This window comes from Triturus cristatus, chromosome 9, assembly GCF_964204655.1.
Source record: "Triturus cristatus chromosome 9, aTriCri1.1, whole genome shotgun sequence".
Lineage (NCBI taxonomy): Eukaryota > Metazoa > Chordata > Amphibia > Caudata > Salamandridae > Triturus > Triturus cristatus.
In genome coordinates, this window is record NC_140592.1 from 373,050,323 (window position 1) to 373,070,706 (window position 20,384).

General features: G+C 43.8%; 1 protein-coding gene across 1 annotated transcript in view; it reads left to right on the top strand.

Annotated features, from left to right (window-relative positions):
- Window positions 1-20,384, top strand: part of TIMM50 (translocase of inner mitochondrial membrane 50) — a 264,504-nt gene that overhangs the window by 21,596 nt on the left and 222,524 nt on the right. Inside the window, exon 2 of the mRNA XM_085625193.1 lies at window positions 11,714-11,861. Coding sequence (XP_085481319.1) covers window positions 11,714-11,861 — 148 coding nt within the window. The remainder of the gene's footprint in view (window positions 1-11,713; window positions 11,862-20,384) is intronic.

Consider the following 20,384-nt stretch of genomic DNA (forward strand, 5'->3'; position numbering starts at 1 on the left):
AGCCTTCGGGGCGAGTTGGAGCTACATACAACAGACACATACAACAATGAGCAGAGCAGGGTGTGAAAGATTTATTCAAGGGCAGGGGCAGGAGACCCCTCAGTTGTAATGAAAAACAATAGGAGTTTTCACCTCTGGTGGGTCACTTCCAGTACCTCCCCTGCACTCAGGTGAAAGCAGCCCTTGCTTTCCTCTGCCTGTGAACCCATGCATCAGCCCCCACAGACCAGTGCTGTGGGCCCCGCCTGTGACGCCTCCCATTGCATTCCGGCCCCTGTAGTTTTCGCATAAAGACAGAGGTGAGATGTGTCCATTAGATGCGCCTGTTCTTTCTTGCCAAATAATATGCTTCTGCTCCTACATTGATATTTAGGTCAACTGTCCGGCGTGTATGCTTTCCGTCCAGTAATGGATTAAAGAACTCACGTCTGCTGCATCAAAAGCCCATTTGGTGCCAGACGGTGCTGTCAGAGTGAAGTGCCGCTGTGTGACGGGCTTCATAAATCCTCGTGAATCCGATGAGCTGAAAAACAAAGGTTGGGGCAAGGCGAGGGTGAATGGAACATGCGCCCTTCACTGCAACAATGGTAACTTGAGTAAGGGATATGGCTCAATTAACAGAGCTGTCGACTTGGTCTTACATAAAACGAAACTGGCTTAGCGAGATAACGGGAAGATTGCAAGACAGCAAGGATCAAGGATGTGATAACAAGCAGGAGGGGGTGGCAAATGGTGTCCACGGCCGCTTTGATGTCCTCAGTGGCCGCGCGGCTCACTGAGGACATCAAAGCGGCCGTGAGTGAAAGTGATCACGCAGTGCTTTTCAGGCTGCCAAATGGTGCGCGCGCTCGCGCACATGCACTGTATTTGGAGGCCTGAAAAGCACTCGTTTGCACTTCCAGATCCCCCTTTAACAAAAGCTCTCGCGAGAGCAGCGCTAAAGCGCTGTCTCAGGCGAGACCTAAAAAAGAGTACAGCGCTGCCCAGGATCACACAGGAAGTCAGAGGAGAAAAGGGATCAAAAAGGGAAGCCTGCACAAGTGAACAAGATTACTAAGACTCCGGATGGGCACTTGTGGCAATTTAGCATTAAGAATAACTACACCTAGGGCGGATGTGCAAGACCTATCTATACATATAATAACATTAACATGGGAATGTGGGGTAAAGCACTCAGGAGCTCCACACGATAAGACTGCAAGCTCAGTAAGTTCCTCACCCACAATTGCTGTTACAGATACTGACTGCAAATACCCACCTATAGGATATACATGCAAAGGCAGGGTATGTGGAGCTGATACCTATGGTGATGTTATAAATGTAACTTCAAGACAATTGTCACAGTAGACCAGAAACCACACCTAGGTTATCAGCTATGGCCACGGATCCTGGCAATCAAACCGGAACATGCAAGGCAGAAACAGCAAGGGCGTAGAAGTAAATACACAGCCACAATTGACAAGGAACTAGCAAGGAGGAGTGCTTAACAGGAAAGAAGGGAAACAAGGACACACTTAGCAGAAAGCAAGTAACAAACATACAAGGAAACTAGAAGCAAGACAGTAGAACAGGAAGCCATAAAACTAGTGGCTGAAACGGAGGTAATTGGAAGTAAAGCATGAACTGGGACCAGGGAAATACAGGAGAGCGGATTCAATGGTGCATTAAATAGTACTAGTTCAGGAATCAAGGATTAGATAAGGACCAGGAGTCAAGGTAGCAGTGAAGTCAGTGCTAATTCAGAAACAAGGATAGCTACCGCTCTGGAACAGAAATCAAGGAAACCCTGAAGGCAGTGCTAATTAGGAACAAGGAATAGCTGCAACTCAGGAACAGAAACAAGGAATAACTATATCTCCGGAATCAAGGAATATCAAAAGCTCAGGGAACCAGGAAATCAAAAGCTCCGGAAACCAGGATTGGTCTCTCTGGAACACAGCTACAATGACAAACGCTGGACTGAAAAGAGCTGGGGCTTAAAAGAGCTCACAATAATCACATGCATCAAGTGTGAGCACCCTAGCAGTAGCCAGCCACAGGTGAGCTGAATTCCACCACACAGCCTTGGCCTGCGGGGCTGAAGACGAAGAAGCGAGTAGGGAATTCTAGGTAGTAAAGTTTCAGGCTTGTGCAGGCTGGCTTCAGGTGTGAGCAGGCTGGCTTCCACAAAACCGGCATGGATTGGATGACCATTTCCAAGTAGCGTCCAAATGGCTGGAAGTCAGTATGCAGGGAAGGGCCCGGAAGCTTATTAGACCACTGGAAAGTTCCCCTGGGGGTGCGCACGAGAGCAAAACTTGACACCTTGCTTATTGGGCTCTCATGGGCAGCCCCCCTGCGGGAATAGCGTATGAACTGCAAGATCAGTTGGACATCTTTGCCCAAATTTGTAACCTCTTCCTTTCAAGCCAAGGCCTCTGCCTACCCAAATGCTTTGAATTAGTGGTCAAGGCAGACGATGACCACGATACATGGAGAAATATCAATTGGAGTACTAGAAAATAACGCAAAGTACCCTCCCTTTCCCTACAACCGACACATGTACTGACCCTACTGCGTGGATATAAATAGTCTAACTCAGATGTCTTCAATATGTGGGTCCTGACCCCAAGGGGGTCCTGGAGTTATGGGGGGGGGGGGGGGGGGCACGCATCCCTCAGCCTCACTTCTGCCTGGATCCAAAACGTGTACTCTTCGTTTTGGAATAAGACAACAGTCCTGGATGGTTAATTACAATAGTTAAAATGCTTCATCTGGAGTGTCATTCAAGGACTCTCCTGTGCTGTGAAACTGAAGCCGGGCCCACAGCTAAACACACCTTTCTGATGGTGTTCTGCTTGCCTGAAAGAAATGCAAATGTGCAGAAGTTAATCTGCAAATTTAAAGGTTGCTTGGGAGCCGGTACTGGCTTTAATTGATTGAATCTCTTGAAACTTTGTGATGACAAAGATGTATTCTTTTTGAGTGGTAGTGCAGAGTTAACAACTGTGAAGTGAGTGCTTTTACTGGTCATTGTATTTACATGGAGCTCACTATCCCTGAGAAGGTGTTGAAGGGACAGTTATGTAAAGTAAATTGCATTACGTATGGTCTGGCTATTACTAAAATCGAAATTTCGGAAACAACATTTTATCATAAAACATTTTGCACATTTTGTAGCAGTCTATCTTCTACTGTGTGTAAATGCAAAGTAGTAGCACTAAAAATACACACTTCATTATTCTCCACTGACCAAGATTTCATTCTGTGGCTTTCTGGTTACACACAGACCTTTGTAGAGCATTAACTAATAGAGGTTACATAATGTACCATGGTGCATTTGCCACCGAGTAACCACTTTTATTTATTTACTATGCGTTGAAGCTGCCCGTTATTTTATATGTAACACCGGACAGTAAAAGACCTAAAGCATTTTTTACAGAATATTTTGTTTTTAGCCACACCTTTGACCCCCGCATCATGTTCATATTCTCAAGTCCCTCCCAAACATGACTGAAGTCAACAACAGCAACAAACTAATATAACCAGAAGTCAATGTTTGCTGAAATAGAAGCGTCGGTTTTCATAATGTTGAAAATAAAAACCTTTTTAGAAAACCGTATGAAAGAAGATTTAGGGCCACTTCCTCCCCTGGAATTAAAGAAAGCATCCTACTTGGACCTTGCAGTTCATTATTATTATTATTGTGAATACTATTTTTTAATTATGATGAATGATGTTCAGCAACCTCCAGTTCCATGCAGCTGTTAAAGCCAAGCCGTCAGCATCCCATGACACATAGTATGGTTCTCCTCGGATACCGTGCACTAAAGTTGCAGCCCATGCATTACAGCTATTATACCTAGGACCACTGGAATTATGCGATTGTGTGGCAGTGGCAATTTTAGCATAAAGATTTGCCGCATAATTCATCATCCGACACATGATCTTGTGATTTTAACAAAACAAAAAAATGTAATACTCAACCTATTCCAAAAATACTAAAAAGCAGCAACACATGTTGCCGGTCAGTAGAATGCCCTTTAGAAAGCTGGACTGGTCACCTTTTTTGTTGCTTAGTGCTATATTTGAGTGTTAAACTAGTATGAATGAGGTGCAACCACAGATTGACCGTTACTCTGGAGAAAAACGGGCCTACCCATCAAATTAGTTCAAAAGGGTATTATCCAAATAATTTTTGCAAATTAGCTCCTGACACCGAACCACAATCGCCCACAAATCTTTTGTTTGCTAAGTACTGCTTAATATTATTTCCCCTCCGTAAAAAGGATTGCTGTGGGAGTGGAGGGTGTTTATGGTTGTTGATGGTCGTCGATGATGAGGAGCACCAGGTTCTAGAAATTGTCAGTAGGAGGTCCTTGCGCCTAAAACTTTTTGGCAGGGGTCTCGGCATCAAAAAGTTTGAAGACCTCTACTCTAACTTGCCCCCTGGGCTTCTATGGATGGCAGGTGGTAGTCTGGCGGATTTCAGCACGGAAGAGCATTGTCGCTGTTGAGTGGATTAGGTCACAATGTGCATTTTGTAAATGTGTGACTCATGGGTCATTTGCCTTCTCATGCTGAAATTGACATCCTTTTCAACGGGCTATTAACTGTAAACCAGTACCCAGGGAATTCCTAATAATTGTCCAACTTGATGGTTGATCATCTGACCCCACAACCCTTATGGGCCCAGTGTATCTTTTCCAGTTCCCTCACATACTGCAGACTGGGCTGTGTGGAGCATCAAGTATAGTTATTTTTGCCCACATTTTCCCTCGTCCGGTTAGATGCTAAATTACGCTCTGGATAAAGTATTTCTATTGAATTTGTATGTACAGGTGGTCCACTTAGTGATCGATGTTTTGTGCACTTTTGATTTGAGCCACTAACCTTTCCCACCTCTTCATGGCATTGGTTGAATATCTTAATTTTTGTTCGCCATGACTCGTGAATTATGCCAGGATATTTATTCACCGCTCTACATTTTCATGCCTACTATTCTGTATCAAACGTGCTTTAAAGAGTATTTCTGTAAAAGAATTTACAAAAATCACTTGCCTACGTTACTTATTCTTTCCTGGTATCTGGCCCCCCTCTGCTGTCAAAAGTATGGTACTGTTATGTTTAATCCACTAACTAGAGCACTTTTTCTAAACCATGATTATGAATTCGTAGTGGACACTTGCCATTTAGGAGTTTGACCTTTAAATATGGGTTTATAGTTTACTTCTGTAGAATTTGGTGAGATTTTTACATTTTGCCAGACTTATTAAGTTGATGGATAAGCATGATATGTGCATCGTGAATAAATGATAGGGAGGGGTGAAATGTGTACATTTATTTTACCAGAAAACTTGTTTCTTGGACAATGGTAAACCCAAGCTTAAGCATTACCTTAGAACCACTTATATTTTTTGTTCACAAAGTACAATAAAAAGGCAAGCATGCCCTTTGTATTGTCGAATGTACATTCCTGTAAATGTGGATGGAGGCAAAAGAAATACGGAGCTTTTACTGCTCCTTTACTGCCTGTGTAGCTTGTGCCAGTTTGGTGTAGTTTCTGAGTTAAAGCCTATGTAAATCTGTGCGCTATTGAAAAATGTGTGTGTTTAAATGGAGAAAAAAAATCGCAACCTTCAAAGATTTTTTGTTTCCTTGAACCAGACCTGCATTATACAGTTATCCAGTATTTGGGGTATCTTTCATAGATTCACATGCTTAAATCATTCCCCGTCGTTAAAATTCGAGTTCCCCGGTACTAAAAATAAAGCCGTATGAAAATTTCCTTTGGTTATCAAGGTATTAGGCCATGAATTTAATTCTATCTACCTTTTTAAAAAAGGACCAAATTTTAAGATGCGCCCTATAGAACATGCCCAAGAGAGGCTCAATCCCTCCAATTTTCACTGCATGTAGTGTGTGAAGGGAGTCTGCCTGAGCTCTGCTCAGTTTTTCTACTTATTTACAGTTTTTCAACAGGAAATCTGCTAGGTCTGGAAAAAAGGCGTATTTTGCCCCTGCAAGTAATGTGGGAAAAAGGAGCTTCATATTGATGACCCTCGCAAGGACTGCATATACTGCCTCTATTCAAAGCATGAGGTGAAACAATGAAAAATCTGCTGCACTTTCTCATCCAAGGCCTTGAGGGACAGGGAAGGCAGGTCACTTTTGTGGCTTAAGAAGACGCAGAGAACATTGTCTGAAGAAGAGAGCAACAACTCTTCCAAATCTCACAAAAGACCCAGGTCGCCTGAGGGTAAGTCTGAGGAGGGTAAAAAAAACAGCAGAAAACCTCCCATCAGGCTAAAGAGGCTCTTAAAAAGGAGAAACATACCAAACTCTCCTCAGAGCCAGCCTTGCCACTGCATTTGGTGACTTTGAAGGAAAAGCAGGAGCCTGCCTCTTCTTCAGGCTTGTCAAGGCATAAATCCTCTCAGAAATTACTCTTGGCGTCGGCATCACTGTTGACTCCACAAAGATCGACACCCCTCTCGTCGTCGAACGTTGACGGCACCAACTGCATCCATAGTGGGCATTGGTGCTTCTATTTCGTCGACGATATTGATACCGTCGATCAAGACCTTGACGACGACGCCACCGTTGACGAAGAAATTGTCGCCAACGATGACCCGTCATTGGAACACCCCATGGACGATGCCATCGACATCACTGACTAAGGCTTCTGAAGAAATAGTACCAGCGGTGGTGCCGTCGACACCCCACCACCTAGGATGACTGTAACAGTTATATTATACCCGTACCATCGTTACCTACATATCCTTCTTCATACTCTCCTCCAGAGGATGTAGGAGGTTTTCATAACTTAATAGATGGAGCTTCTTCCAGGTTTCACCTGCCTATTCTAGTGAAGCAATCCGGCTGCTTCCTCTATAACTTTAAAGAACAAACAAGGAAGTCAGTACGTGCCATCCCTAATATCGACCATATCTGCCAAGAGGGTCTTAAAGTTATGAAATCGCCAGCCACAGTGGTGCCTGTCTTACCTCGGTTAGACAAAAAATAATAGAGCACCAGAGGATTCCCCTGCGTGCCTAACTGTACACCCCAAACCAGATTCTGTAATTTCTCAAGCTGCACAGAGGAGGTCAAAGAATGTTTCAACCCCTATCACATCCCTGTCGGATTAGGACGGCGCTGCTAGGATTGTATCGGAAAGCACTTTCCCTCCATGTCGGCAATAACTGTGTGAGCTGCAAACGCCTTGGCCATTCCAGGCCATTATGACTGACAGATGTGGTCTGATATTGGGGCCATGTTGAATATTATCCCTGAGGATGAAAGGCAGGAAGCCAAAAAAGATACTAGCAGAAGGCGAATGTGCAGTTGCTGAAGCTGTCGACTGCGCCATGGACATAGCCACCACAGGCTTTAGACAACTAGCCGGTGCAGCAGTTTTAAGGCACCAGGGATGGCTTAGAGCAACCTCATTTCAACTTGAGTATGACATACGATGGCAACACTTTGTTCGGGAAACATATTGATTACGCCTTGTTAGCCATTAAAACAGATATGGCCAAGTTGCTGGGGACCCTCCAATATCGTAAGATGCCTTTGCAAGGAGCGCGTATAAGGGCTTTTTCCAGTTGTAGAGGTGCTTACCAACGCACCCAGCAGTGCCAGACCTACCAACTGCAGTATCGACAAGGCTACCAGCAACCAACATATTAACAACCAACTACAGCTGGTTTCTCCAGAGGTATTATGTAGTCCCTTCTAGACAAGAATCTCCGCAACTACCACCCTCTGATTCCAAATTGAGCAAGGCATCTCTACGGCCTGAGCTCATCTCACCAAGCAAAGTTTGACCTTTGCCCTCCAATCACTTGCTGAACACAGAAGAAACGGATGCTGACGATCCGTCTGGAACAGCTCATAGTCCCTCAGATGAACATAAAATGCCTGGAGGAGGATGAAGAATACCATGATGAGGAACAATATTACTAGCATTACTACCTGGTTCCTCCTAAACACAGGGCTTACGCATGAAGCCACCATCCCAGGGCTGCGACTCAGGTCGCAAACAGTGACCGCAGTCAGGTGCCAGCTACTGCTCCCCCGCAGTTGGTGCGAAAATCTCCAGTCCCATTCACTGGTGGCAGAACTTCACAACGGGTAGATGGGTACTGGATTTAATAACCTATGTTCAAAGTTCAGAGTTTTTACAACGGCCATCAAACACTCCGACCAGGGGATCCCACCCCCCTCGTCTTCACTTATTAAAGCAGGAAGCAAAGATTATGCTCATAAAGGGAGCAATAGAAGTCCCTGTGGTATAAAGAGGAAAAGGTTTTTACTCCCATTTTTTTTCTGATACGCAAGAAATCAGGCGAGTAGAGGCCCATTTTAGATCTCAGATAGCTCAACCAATTCCTCCGGAATCAAACCTACAGGCTGATTAAGCTCTCAAATATCCTTCAGCGGACATTACATGACATCCCTGGATCTGGATGATGCTTATTTCCATATCCCTAGCCACCCCAAACACTGGAGGTACCTCAGATTCACAGTAGCTGGTACCCATTATCAATTCAGGATCCTTCTCTTCAGTCTGAAATACACTCTGCAGATATTCATCAAGTGTATGGCCCCACTTGCAGCCACTTTACGGAACCAAGTTCCTCAAGTATTCCCATTCTTAGACGATTAGCACCTAAAAGCTATGACCTCTCTACAAGCCGCCTAAGCTACGGAAGTCTGCATAACACTTTTCCACAAGCTAGGCCGTACCATAAACTAACAGAAGTAGGCAGTCATTCCCAGTGAAACAGTGACGTTCCTTGGAGCTGAGCTAGATACAATTCATAGCAAAGCCTTCCTCTCTTGAGAGAGGCAGGAACGGTTGGCAAGTTTGGCATGAAACTTAACAAAAAAGCAGTGCGCTTCATTGAGGATATAAAAGTCACTCCTAGGCATGCTTTCTTCTGCAATCATCTTAGTTCCTGCAGCTTGTCTTCACATGAGGCCTCTGCAAGAGGAGCTTCAACTGCAGTGGATTAGAGCTACAGAATCCTTCAAAGACATGATCTCAGTCACTCCACGCATGAGTGAGGCGTTCAAATGATGGAGCCTAAGATCATATCTTTCACAAGGCATCTCTTTTCTACGGTTAATTCCAGACTTTATCATCACCACAGATGCCTCTATGGAGGATTGGGGAGGCCATTTAGAAGACCTCCAGATTCAGGGGAAATGGTCCTCAGCCCGACGAATAATGAACCTCAACAGGTTAGAACTCAAGGCCATATTCCTCTTCCTGCAGGCTTGCCTCCCTCGTATAGCTGGATCATTGGTGCTGGTCCGTACGGACAACACCACAAGCATGTTCTAAATCAACAAGTAAGGAGGAACCTAATCTCTAACTCTATCTCAGGCGGCTCAAGAGCTTTGAAATTGGTTAACAGCGCATGGAATATCCCTGGAAGCCGAGCATGTTCCACGGCTTCAAAACACGCTAGATGCCCTCAGCAGGACAAAGGACAGTTACCACGAGTAGGAGCTAAACCAGGGTCAACTGGACAACGTATTCTCACAATGAGGGAAACCGGCATTGGACCAGTTTGCAATGAACAATAATACAAATGCTGGTTCTACACCAGCAGATCCCCTCTGCCAGGATCACGGTGGACTGCCCTTTAAATGCGATAGTCCAAGATATATGCCTACCCCCCCCCCCCATTGATTTCCAAAGTACTCCCCAAAATGAAAGCTGAGCGCTGTCGCCTACTACTGATTGCCCCCAGATGGCCCAGGCAGCAGTGGTTTTCATAGCCTCGCCTCTCAGAAGCCAACTCTGCTAACCATGAACGGGGTCAGATATGTCACCAGGAGCCAGCATCTTTTCAATTGTATGCGTGGCTCCTGAGTTAAATATGTTTCAGGATCTGAGCATTAGACAGAAATGTAAAGAGATTCTCGCTATGTCTTGTGCAGAAAGCGCCAACAAGACATACAGCTTAAAATGGAGGCAATTCTGTCATTGGTGCCATCAAAACAATTTGTATCCATACTTTGCTGCTCTAAAGCAAATCCTACCATACCTACTCTCTCTGGCTAAATCAGGCCTGGTTTACTCCTCAGTGATGGTTCATCTCTTCACTGTATCTCAATACAAACGCTCACCTAAAACTTCCTTTTTGTTCCACCAGAATTGTAAAGCAATTCATGAAAGGGCACTTCTGATCCTTTCCTCCGGTGAGAGCTCCTTCTCTGGAGTCACACATCAATGTAGTTCTATCACAGCTGATGAAGAAACCTTGTGAGGCCATCCATAGGGCGGACATCATATTTCGAATGTGGAACTGGCAGTGAAATACAGGCTTTTACTATCAAGGAAACGTTTCTACGTTTCACTTTGTGGTCCTCAGAACAAATCCTAAATTCATCCCTAAGGTTCCATAACAATTCCAACTAAGCCAACCTGTTATTCTCAGAACTTTCTTTCCCAATCCGGCCACGCATTCAGAACAGACTCTACATACTTTAGACATTAAGCGGTGTCTTAAATTCTACCTGCAAAGGACCAAGAATATCTGCAATACTGACCAACTTTTCTTAGCTTATGGGCAAGGTTGTCTCGGCACTGGAGTTACTAGGGCGACCATTGCCAGATGGATCGCAGCTACAATACAGTTTTGCCATGACAAAGAAGACAACCCTTTGGCAAGAAAGTTTGGAGCGCATTCCACAAGAGTCATCTCTAACTCGGTTGCTATGTTCTCAGGCATTCCACTGGAGAAAATCTGCAGAGCTGCAATGTGAAAAAGCATCCACGCGTTCACGCAGCATAAATGCCTGGAATCAACGCAGCGACGTGACGCAGCTGTAGGAAAGGCGGTGTTACGCCATTTATTCCAATAAGGTGAGCCGCTTTCAATAGAGTTGTTTATATTTTAAAATGACCTGGATTTCAAATCTGATCTTACTGATTGATTACTGAAAATGTTTGACTTTTACTTTACTGTTTATAGGAATGTTTATTCTGTCTTTATACGTTTTACATACATATGTCTATGCATAAGTATATTTATGAGAGATATGCGTTTGTATTGATATTTTCATGTTCAAATGTTACCCACCATCCTCTAAGGGTACTTACAGTTGTTATAATACTGCTTGCTATTCTGATTCAAGCATGTGAATCTATTAAAGATACCCCAATACTGAAATATGTTACTTACCTGTAACTGCAGTTATCCAGTATTGGTATCTTTCATAGATTCACATGCACCCCACCCTCCTCCCCTGAGATGCTTCCCTTATACTTTGGTATTACCTATCCACACTTGTGCTGGAAAATCTGAGGGATTCAGCTTCTCTTGTTAAGATTCTAGAGGGTGCTAAATACTGATTAGTTGTATCTAAAGTTTTGTCATTTTTTTAAAAGGAGGTAGACCTGCTATTAACTTCATGGCCTAATATGATAGCTTATGGAAATTTTCATACTGCTGTATTCTTAGTACCATGGGACTCCCACATCGGGGATTGATTCAAGCATGTGAATCTATGAAAGATACTAATACTGGATAACTGCAGTTACAGGTAAGTAACTTATTTCTTTTGTAGTGGAAGGTCGCTGTAGCAGAACCATTCAGTCCAAAGATGTGCTTTGTTGTAGCTGGAGACATATCTACAATCTTAGAAACGCTTTGTCTCCCAGTTTACTTATCTGAAGTGAGTAACTGCTTCCTTTCACATATTCTGTCCTATGCAGACTTCTGAAAATGAAAGCTCGAAAGATTCAGAGGAGCAACAAAAGGAGAAGAAGCAGAAGGAAAGTACAGCATATGCTAAAAAAATGGTGTTGCGGCTAGCAGGGCTAATGGGCCTTGGCGGTGCCGGAGCTGTCGTCTATGTGTTTGGTAAGTTGCTTATACACTCGCAGTTGTTGATGGCTGTACTGCATGTGGTATGTGTGTGTAAGCACCTCTGAGGACAGTGCTCTGCAGTGAAATATACTGTTTGCAGAAGGTTATTGCCTGCAAATCCTGATACCTGTTCTTACATAAAAGCGACCAATGTAGAAGGCGTATAGGCATCCATATACCAAAACTATTCTCACCTTACATTGTGTTTGCAAAAGTATTCTTGGTTCTTGCTGTGTGTTTCAATCTTAAGTCACTTCTGAAGAAGTTTATTCCCCACTACATCTCTAGTGACTAACGGCTTCACTTGGATCTAAATTCATAATGCTCAACTATTTAGCTTGGTAAAACGTGTTCCTTCCATGTCCTAGTGATTTGAAGCAGATGACACTTGGGAATCTGAGGAAACCTTCATGCCCTTGGCTTGGGAACACACTTTTGGTCAAAGTTTGCACTGAACTTACCCATGTATTTACCTGACAAGGACTAGGAGATGATGTGCGCACACAGCCTACTTTATCAGTTGGTAGTCTGCTTTTCGTGTTTTCTGTAGAATGATGCATTGTAGAATGATATTCTCTGCCAAAAGTGCACCTCAAAGAGCTTTGTCAAAACCTCCCCAAAATTCTTTTGATTTCCTTCACTGTGGTTTTGGCTGGTCTTGGTGATTCCAGCACCACGTAATGAATTCATCTCAGACTTCTCTCTCCACGAGCAAACGTCTGTTTTTGAAGGGGCTGTAGGTCACTCTTGGACGGAAGATGTCCATTCCACCAATATTTTTTTCCATGAAGAACCATTGATATTTTTTTAGGTCTCGGCTGGCGAAAGCAGCGCGCATGCGCTGCTCTCGTCGTCCGAGAGCTTCTTGGAATCAATACAGATTCCAAAGCTCTCGGAGGCGGAGTTGAAGTCCCGCCCATCTTCCTCATTAGCTGGCGTCATCCTGCATGCAAAACGCAGGCTCACCATTGAAAAGGAGGCTTATTGGTCCCTCCTTGTTGCCGCCTTGTCTCCTTTTAGTCCCTCCCACGGGATTGGATCTCTCACTCGCGGCATCACACACTCTGCTTTATTAGCTGGGAGACACTATGTTTCAATTTGGTGCACAAACTCATTCTCCTATAACTGAAATCTACACAATCTACGTGCACTGTACAATTTTACATGAAGTTGTTCATACTCCAACTTTGTTTGCCTTCGGTCTGCTGTTAATGCATTATTCGACCTTCAAGAATATTATGAAGGCTATAACTGTCCAATATAGCAACAAGGGGTTGCAACATTTGAGGACGCACAATAAATGTTTGGGGTGGGTAAGGGTCAATTGTATTTTGGTTTGGATTAAGTATTATTCTGGTCTGCGACAGGTGCTGCGGAAGATCGATTCATTTTGTAAAGTATGAACCCTCTAGGTAAAATAACAGTGTATATACAGAAACAGGCAGCCTATCTACGCATGAAAATAGAAGGACCAACGTGACAATGCCCCTTGACTGGATTGATGTAAGGTATTACAAAAGCCTCGATTCACCCATGTAAGACTTTATATTCTTTGCAATAGCCACCTTTTATAATTAAAATACATTGCTCCTGTAGTTTGTAATTGTTTCCAACATGTTTTTATTTTTGGGCAGTTTAAATATATTACTGTTTCCCCGTGTTTTGTAATGTACATGTCGATATTTTCACTGTACTTAAGTCGCTGTTATGTGTGAAGTCGCCTGTGTCACCGTCCCCAAGACCGATTTACGTCGTATCCGAACTTATAAGATGGCCCTATCCAGTCACACGAAAACAGCGGCTTCCGCTGACCGGGACGCGCTTGTGACACCTATCGTTTCCTGTATCTGTGATGTCGGCTATGTGGACGGATCTCCTGCACCGTTTCGCTTTCCCAATAGGTCGGTAACCTGCGCTGGCCAAAAACACAGGTTGCCCCCGCCTGGCGGAGACAAGACACACTGCCGACTGATAAACACAAACCGGCTGGGGGAGGAGTACAGTAGGAAGCTACCATCACGGTTCATCCCTGAGGTTTCCCGTCGGTGCCCCTTTTCTCCCAGACCAGACTACGGTGCTCTCAGATTCCTGTAGTTGATTTACTGTGCGCTGCGGTATACTGCTGACGGTGTTCTGCCTGTGTCGGGACTGCTCGGAACTCACCTTCTCACTGGATGTGGATCCGGACTTCGAACTCCAGAACTTCCGGGCTTTATGCGAGATAGAGAGTGGCGTGCCGTCCCGGGAAAGCACGGCGAGTCAGATTTAGAGGATTAGGGTCAGGGCGGTAAATTGGAGAATTGGGTCATCAAACGGCCTCAATCTGTCACGTGAGAGGAAGGAGATCCGATTCCTAATGTTTGTTGGTTGCTTTTCAGTGTAGTATTAAGTGTGTCAAAGGTCCCAATGCAAATAAGGATATGTTGCTGCTTTGTTGTGTAGCTAAATATAGTCATCGTGGTGTAGCTGGCCCCTGTACACCTGGCACATATTGCCTCTAATGATAGGTGCGCCCCTTTCAGCGTGCACAGATTTCTGGTGATCTTGGAGTTGGAGCAAGGCATTGCGAGTTCTAGTCAGAAGGCATCTGATTAACGGAACTGTCTTAAAAAGGTGAGATCAGTTGAGCTTTGACCATTTTAGCACGTCGGCAGCAGTAACTCCGAGCGCAGATGCTGTGTGCCAGGAACTGGGGTGGTCTGTTACTGTCTAAATTGAGGTTATTGAATTGCTAAAGCTCGACAAGGTTTGTTTGCTTATCCTACATTTTCTTCATATGAACGGTGGGGCAGTCACTGTTAAAATTCAGGGGATTTCTTTGTTTTCACCTATAGAAACCATGTGAATAAATGCACGCGATGAAAAATCCTTATTCAAACTTGTTTAATTTGTCAGCATGTCATTGAAATGTACTTGTTTATCCAAAACAACAAAGCTTTGCTCATAAACCAATCCAAACGTACACCAGAAAATGTAGCGTTCTTCCGTAGGCCGGTCCTACAGAATGAATATGTGTGGTGTGTGTGTATATATATCATTTTGGGGGTGCGGAATTGGCCTGCTATTTACAAGTAAGGGTTCACCAATCCCACATAGAAAGGTGTTTTGGGCACTCTTCTTTTTAGGCCCTGGTCACATAAAGCCGGCGCTTTTACATAGAGCCGTTTGTTATTGAGCGTTTATGTAGATTGTCAGCCGTTGACTGTTTAAAACGTGACACCATGTGGTGGCTTCTTTGGCCTGCCTGCTTACAGCTAAATAATTGGTGACGTTTGACTCTTCCTTCCCTCTCAGTGGCGGTTCGAACAGCAAATGCCAGGGGCAACTTCTTGACTCCTTGCATAGAATGCCTCCCAATGACCTATTGTGATTTTTTTTTTTCTGCAAATGTACAATGTCTAAAAGACAGAGGTACTTTTATTTTGATTCTTGGTATGATGAGAATTGTCACTTGATCTATTTTTATCCTCTGCATGGAAGAGGTTCTGTTTGCCTGCTCCCTGGTTTACAGGCCAATGTTGTCGTTTTTGCTATTCTTTCAGCCCTTAAGAGTTTCTGGTGTTGCATTTGCTCTTAATCCAGTGAGAAGGCAGTTTTTTAGGTCTCGCCTTGCTATCGCGTAAGCGATCGCAAAGCGCGACTATTGTAAGGGGGTTTTAAAAGTGCTCCCAAAAAGCGGATTGCATGGCTAGCACGCGCACAATCACGCGCATCGTGCCGCCATGCAATCCGTTTGGCAGCGCACTTCAAAGGGTCCGCTCCCCCGCCTGGAATGCACTCCCCCGCCCAGCGCGCGCGCCACGCTCCGCCGGGCTTGTCTTGTTTTTGCTTGTGGACTTTTCTTTCACAACTTTCTCTTAACTCATGGCAGATGCTTCCCGAGCACTTCGAGCCCTAAATTGTCAAATGAGTGCACTACTCTGTTATTCATTATCAAGGTTTGCCTTGAATGCACAATAACACACACGTGCTCTCCTCCTTAAGACTTCTTGCTCTGTGCAGCCAATTTAAAGCTTTCCTTTCCCTCTCATTAAACCCTTATTGAGTTTTCTTCCCCTTCTAATAGATGGTTTAATGCTCTATGCACTAATGACAAAGGCTTGTATCCGTCATGTGATTCTCTGCAGGATTAGCCGATTCTAATGACTTTAATCTCTTTTCTAAAAGTGATTTCTCTTGTTCTGGTAAATGCCTTCGATTGCATTAGAAAAAATATAATTGTTCAAAAAAGGTCGATGCAAGGAGGGATGTTGACATCCGGTTTAGAAGACTTGTTCCTGACAGTTTGTTACAAATCGGGTAATAACAGGCTTGTTTTGGGAGTGAATATTTATGCACTAAAAGCAACTCGCTTCACCCTGCACACCACAGCTGGAACTAACCATGCTTGCACGTCCTGTTTGGATGACCTGGTGAATGGGCTAACACTCGGCAGGAATAGAACTAATTTCAAATGCCTACATGAACGGGGCAAAACATTTTTAAAACTAACATAACCCCTGTTTCTTCCTTAAATAAAACGAATGCAGAATGGTCTGCAGTTCTTTTTTGGGTAGAAAATTGCACATCTTGCTCCAAATCAGCTTTACCCGCAACGTAGTGATTACTAGTGGTAGAGATGGTAGTAGCTGCTATGGGGTATCTTTCGCAAAACTGAACGCTCAAATGCAATTTCCACAGTTTAGTTCACAAGAGAGCAGAGGGAGGGGGAAGGGTGAACCGAGAGCAGGGGGCATTGCTTTTGTTTGGTGCAGTCATCGTTGTCCCTCTTCCATTTCTCGTTCCGAGTCACTGCCTTTTAGGTGTATGTAAATATTCGTTTATAGTCACCTCCCCCCAGATGTTGTGCTTTCTGTCTTGCTGATTTTTCCGAGCACGTTTAAGAGAAGTTAGTTGAGACTTTGATGCTAAAACCGATCTTCTGGCGAGTTGCATTACCCAGTCGTGGGTTCCAAGTTTCATTTATGTTTATACGCGTGGCTTCATTTATCCAAGCAGTCTCCAGATTGGAAGAGGCTTGCATTCCCCACCAGCTCAAACCGCAGCACATCCATGTCTAATAATAGTGGGTTTTTCATTTGGCAGAGCACACGATCAGCAGAAAATTCGCATGTGGATTACCCTAATAGAACATCATGAAAACATTCCACAATTGATTGAAATCCCCTTGGGTTGCGGGTGGCATTTTTCAGACCACCCCTCGACTGTCTAGCAAATAAAATACATAAACTAGAAACAAAAGACAAGCTCCCTTTCTAATCTGCAAAAAGCATATAACAAATAAACCACTACAAAAAAAGACACGCAGCCTTTCATCCGTATATCCGCACATAGGTTGTCCTTTAATTGAAGGGTTAATAAAATACAACAACCTTTTGTTTGTGCCTCTGCTGTAGCAAAGTTTGAGTGTGCTATTTTTTTTCTCTGCTGCACGTTAACATTTTATTTTTGAAAATATAACCTATACAAAAAGAACACAGCATAAGGCTTAATAGCAATACCAAACCTATTTACTACTTGAAAACAAGGTTTCTCCCGCGGTGGAAAGCTTCCCATCCTGTGATTAAGGGCATTTCACTGAATCTTTACATGCTGAAAACAGACACAGATGCAAGTCACGAGCGATAGCGATCTTTAGAGCTATGCCAGTATTCACTTTGAAAGCGCATTGTTTACACATTACACAAGCATTGGCATAGCCAATAGGTCTCGCATTTTTATACTTCTGTCACCTTCGCTGCCCCCGTGATTCTGTGCCTTTTTCTCCTTCTGACCCCTTCGCTGCCCCGTGACACAACCACACACACACACACACACACAACCACAAACACACACAACCACCCACACACACACACACACACACACACACACACAAGCACACACACACACACAACCACACACACCAACCACACACACACCAACCACACACACACCAACCACACACACACCAACCACACACACACCACAACCACACACACACCACAACCACACACACACCACACCCACACACACACACACCACACCCACACACACACCACACACACACCACACACACACCACACACACAACCACAACCACACACACAACCACACACACCAACCACACACACACCAACCACACACACACCAACCACACACACACCAACCACACACACACCAACCACACACACACCAACCACACACACCACAACCACACACACACCACAACCACACACACACCACAACCACACACACACCACACACACAACCACACACAACCACAACCACACACACAACCACACACACAACCACACACCGTCAGTGCACACTTTCACCAGGCACAGACACCATCAGTAGTCAGTACACGCTTTCACCGGGCACAAACACCACCAGCCGTCAGTGCACGCTTTCACCGGGCACAAACACCACCAGCCGTCAGTGCACGCTTCCACCAGGCACACACACCACCAGCCATCAGTGCACAATTTCTACAGGGACAAACACCACCAGCCATCAGTGCACGCTTTCACCAGGCACACGCCACCGGACGTCAGTGCATGCTTTCACCAGGCACACACCACCAGCCGTCCGTGCACGCTTTCACCAGGCACACACACCACCAGCCGTCAGTGCATGCTTCCATCAGGCACACACACGCCACCAGCCGGCAGTGCACACATCAATTGTTAACGCATCCACAATTAACTATTGTAGCAATCGCAGTAAGGTGCACTTTACTTTTAAACATATTCATCTAAAGCGCAGCATGCCACCATTGCAAAAAAAAAATACACATTTTTTTAGCCTACAATTTATAGACTTTTGTTGCAATTGATGTTGCAATATTTAGCAATGCCAATAGCTCAAACTAAATTATTGCGAGACCTATTGCATTGCAAATGCTTGTTTCCTTTATTTGCTGTACCCTTAGCTGTACATGGGTGTGAGGAAGGCGATGCTTTTTGGGTACAAATTTGTTCTCCACGAAGGTTGAACTTTGGTGCCGTACCCACTCTTTCGATGTTAGGCTTTAGTCTTCAATGATTGTAGTACCCTTGGTCAGGTTGCTATTACTAACCTAACCTTACATTGATGGTATATGGGAAACCTTTGGGCAGTGTCCTTTTAGCTAAAAATCAGTGGCAGAAGCATATAAGAGTCTGAATTGAACGCAGAGTGTGGGAAATATGGGAGGAGTGAAAGTCACTAGGTTCATGCAGTGAAATATAACACAAGCTTTTCTTTCTTTATAGAAGCCAATAAGTTGTATCAAGTAATACGGTTTTCCATGTACAAGTATTTCGAGTATTGAAACATGGCCTAATCTATTCACATATACATCCAAATTAAAATAAATAAATAAAGGAATTGTCATATTGGAACAGATTGTTTTGCACTGAATGAACATTAAAAAGAATGTCATTTGTTACAAGGTTTCATAAATCATCTCCAATAGATAGCCACTTCACCAAGAGTCTTAATCTTTACTTAAACATGTTGATTGCATTATAGGTATTGTCCAGAATCTGTACATTCCGAATTGTTTCCTGCTAAGAGGTGCAAACCGGAAGCAAGCCAAGAATACAGCCTGCTCCCTATTGAGTTTAGGACAATCTTATTGCAGCTTTAAATTTTGTTAGGCGCTGCCTGAAAGACCAACTAAAATTAGTTTAAAACTTCCAGCAGAAAAAGGAAGCGCCCAATTTCATGCTAATTAAAGTTTCGTTCTTATGACTTCTAGAGGAGTTGATTGAATTGGGCTCAGTAAAGGTGATAATGACCAGTGTCTGGTTTGACACATTTTAAATAACAGCTCAGTTATGTTGTGTTGCTAAAGATGTAGGGTTCTGTCAGATAACATTTCTTAATAGAAGAGTCCTATTAGAGGGGCTTTTCAACCGAAGTTCTACTTAAGATGATTGCTGAATCAGCCATCGGAGCCAGTGGCATTAGAAGCCTTAACATGCTTTGCTATTCTGCTCCATTAGTTATGATAAGATCACTGCAACCGGTAATGTTTATGAATTCACAAAGTCCTTCAGGTTTATTAATCTTAGCAATGTAGGTTGACTACACATTACTGTTGTTTATAGAACTAGCACTCGTACACTCCTTGCCGGATCCCTTTTCATTAAGTGCCCCGAATTTCTTATTTGATTTAATCGCCATTGAGCATTAGCTCCTATATTTTGAAATCACGCTTCGACTTTCTATAAATTAGATTTTTAAATGCCTGTTTGCCAGTCTTTATCACGCTGACTTCTGATAGAGGAATTCTCATACTATTTCTTCCTAGATGCTTGAAAGAGAATGCACTTGGACTGATGTTTTGTAACGATTTCTTAATAAAATCATGGGCCTTTAGAATGGGACCATGGAGGCTTACAAAACTGTACTTAGAATTGTTCATTTGGCACCAGATTGAATAATGTCTTAATTTAGTCCATCTGATGTGTAACGAAGGCATGTAACCTATTGTAGATGGATGCAGTATGCCTCCCACCACACCCTCACAAATCTTACTTCTGACCCCATCTGC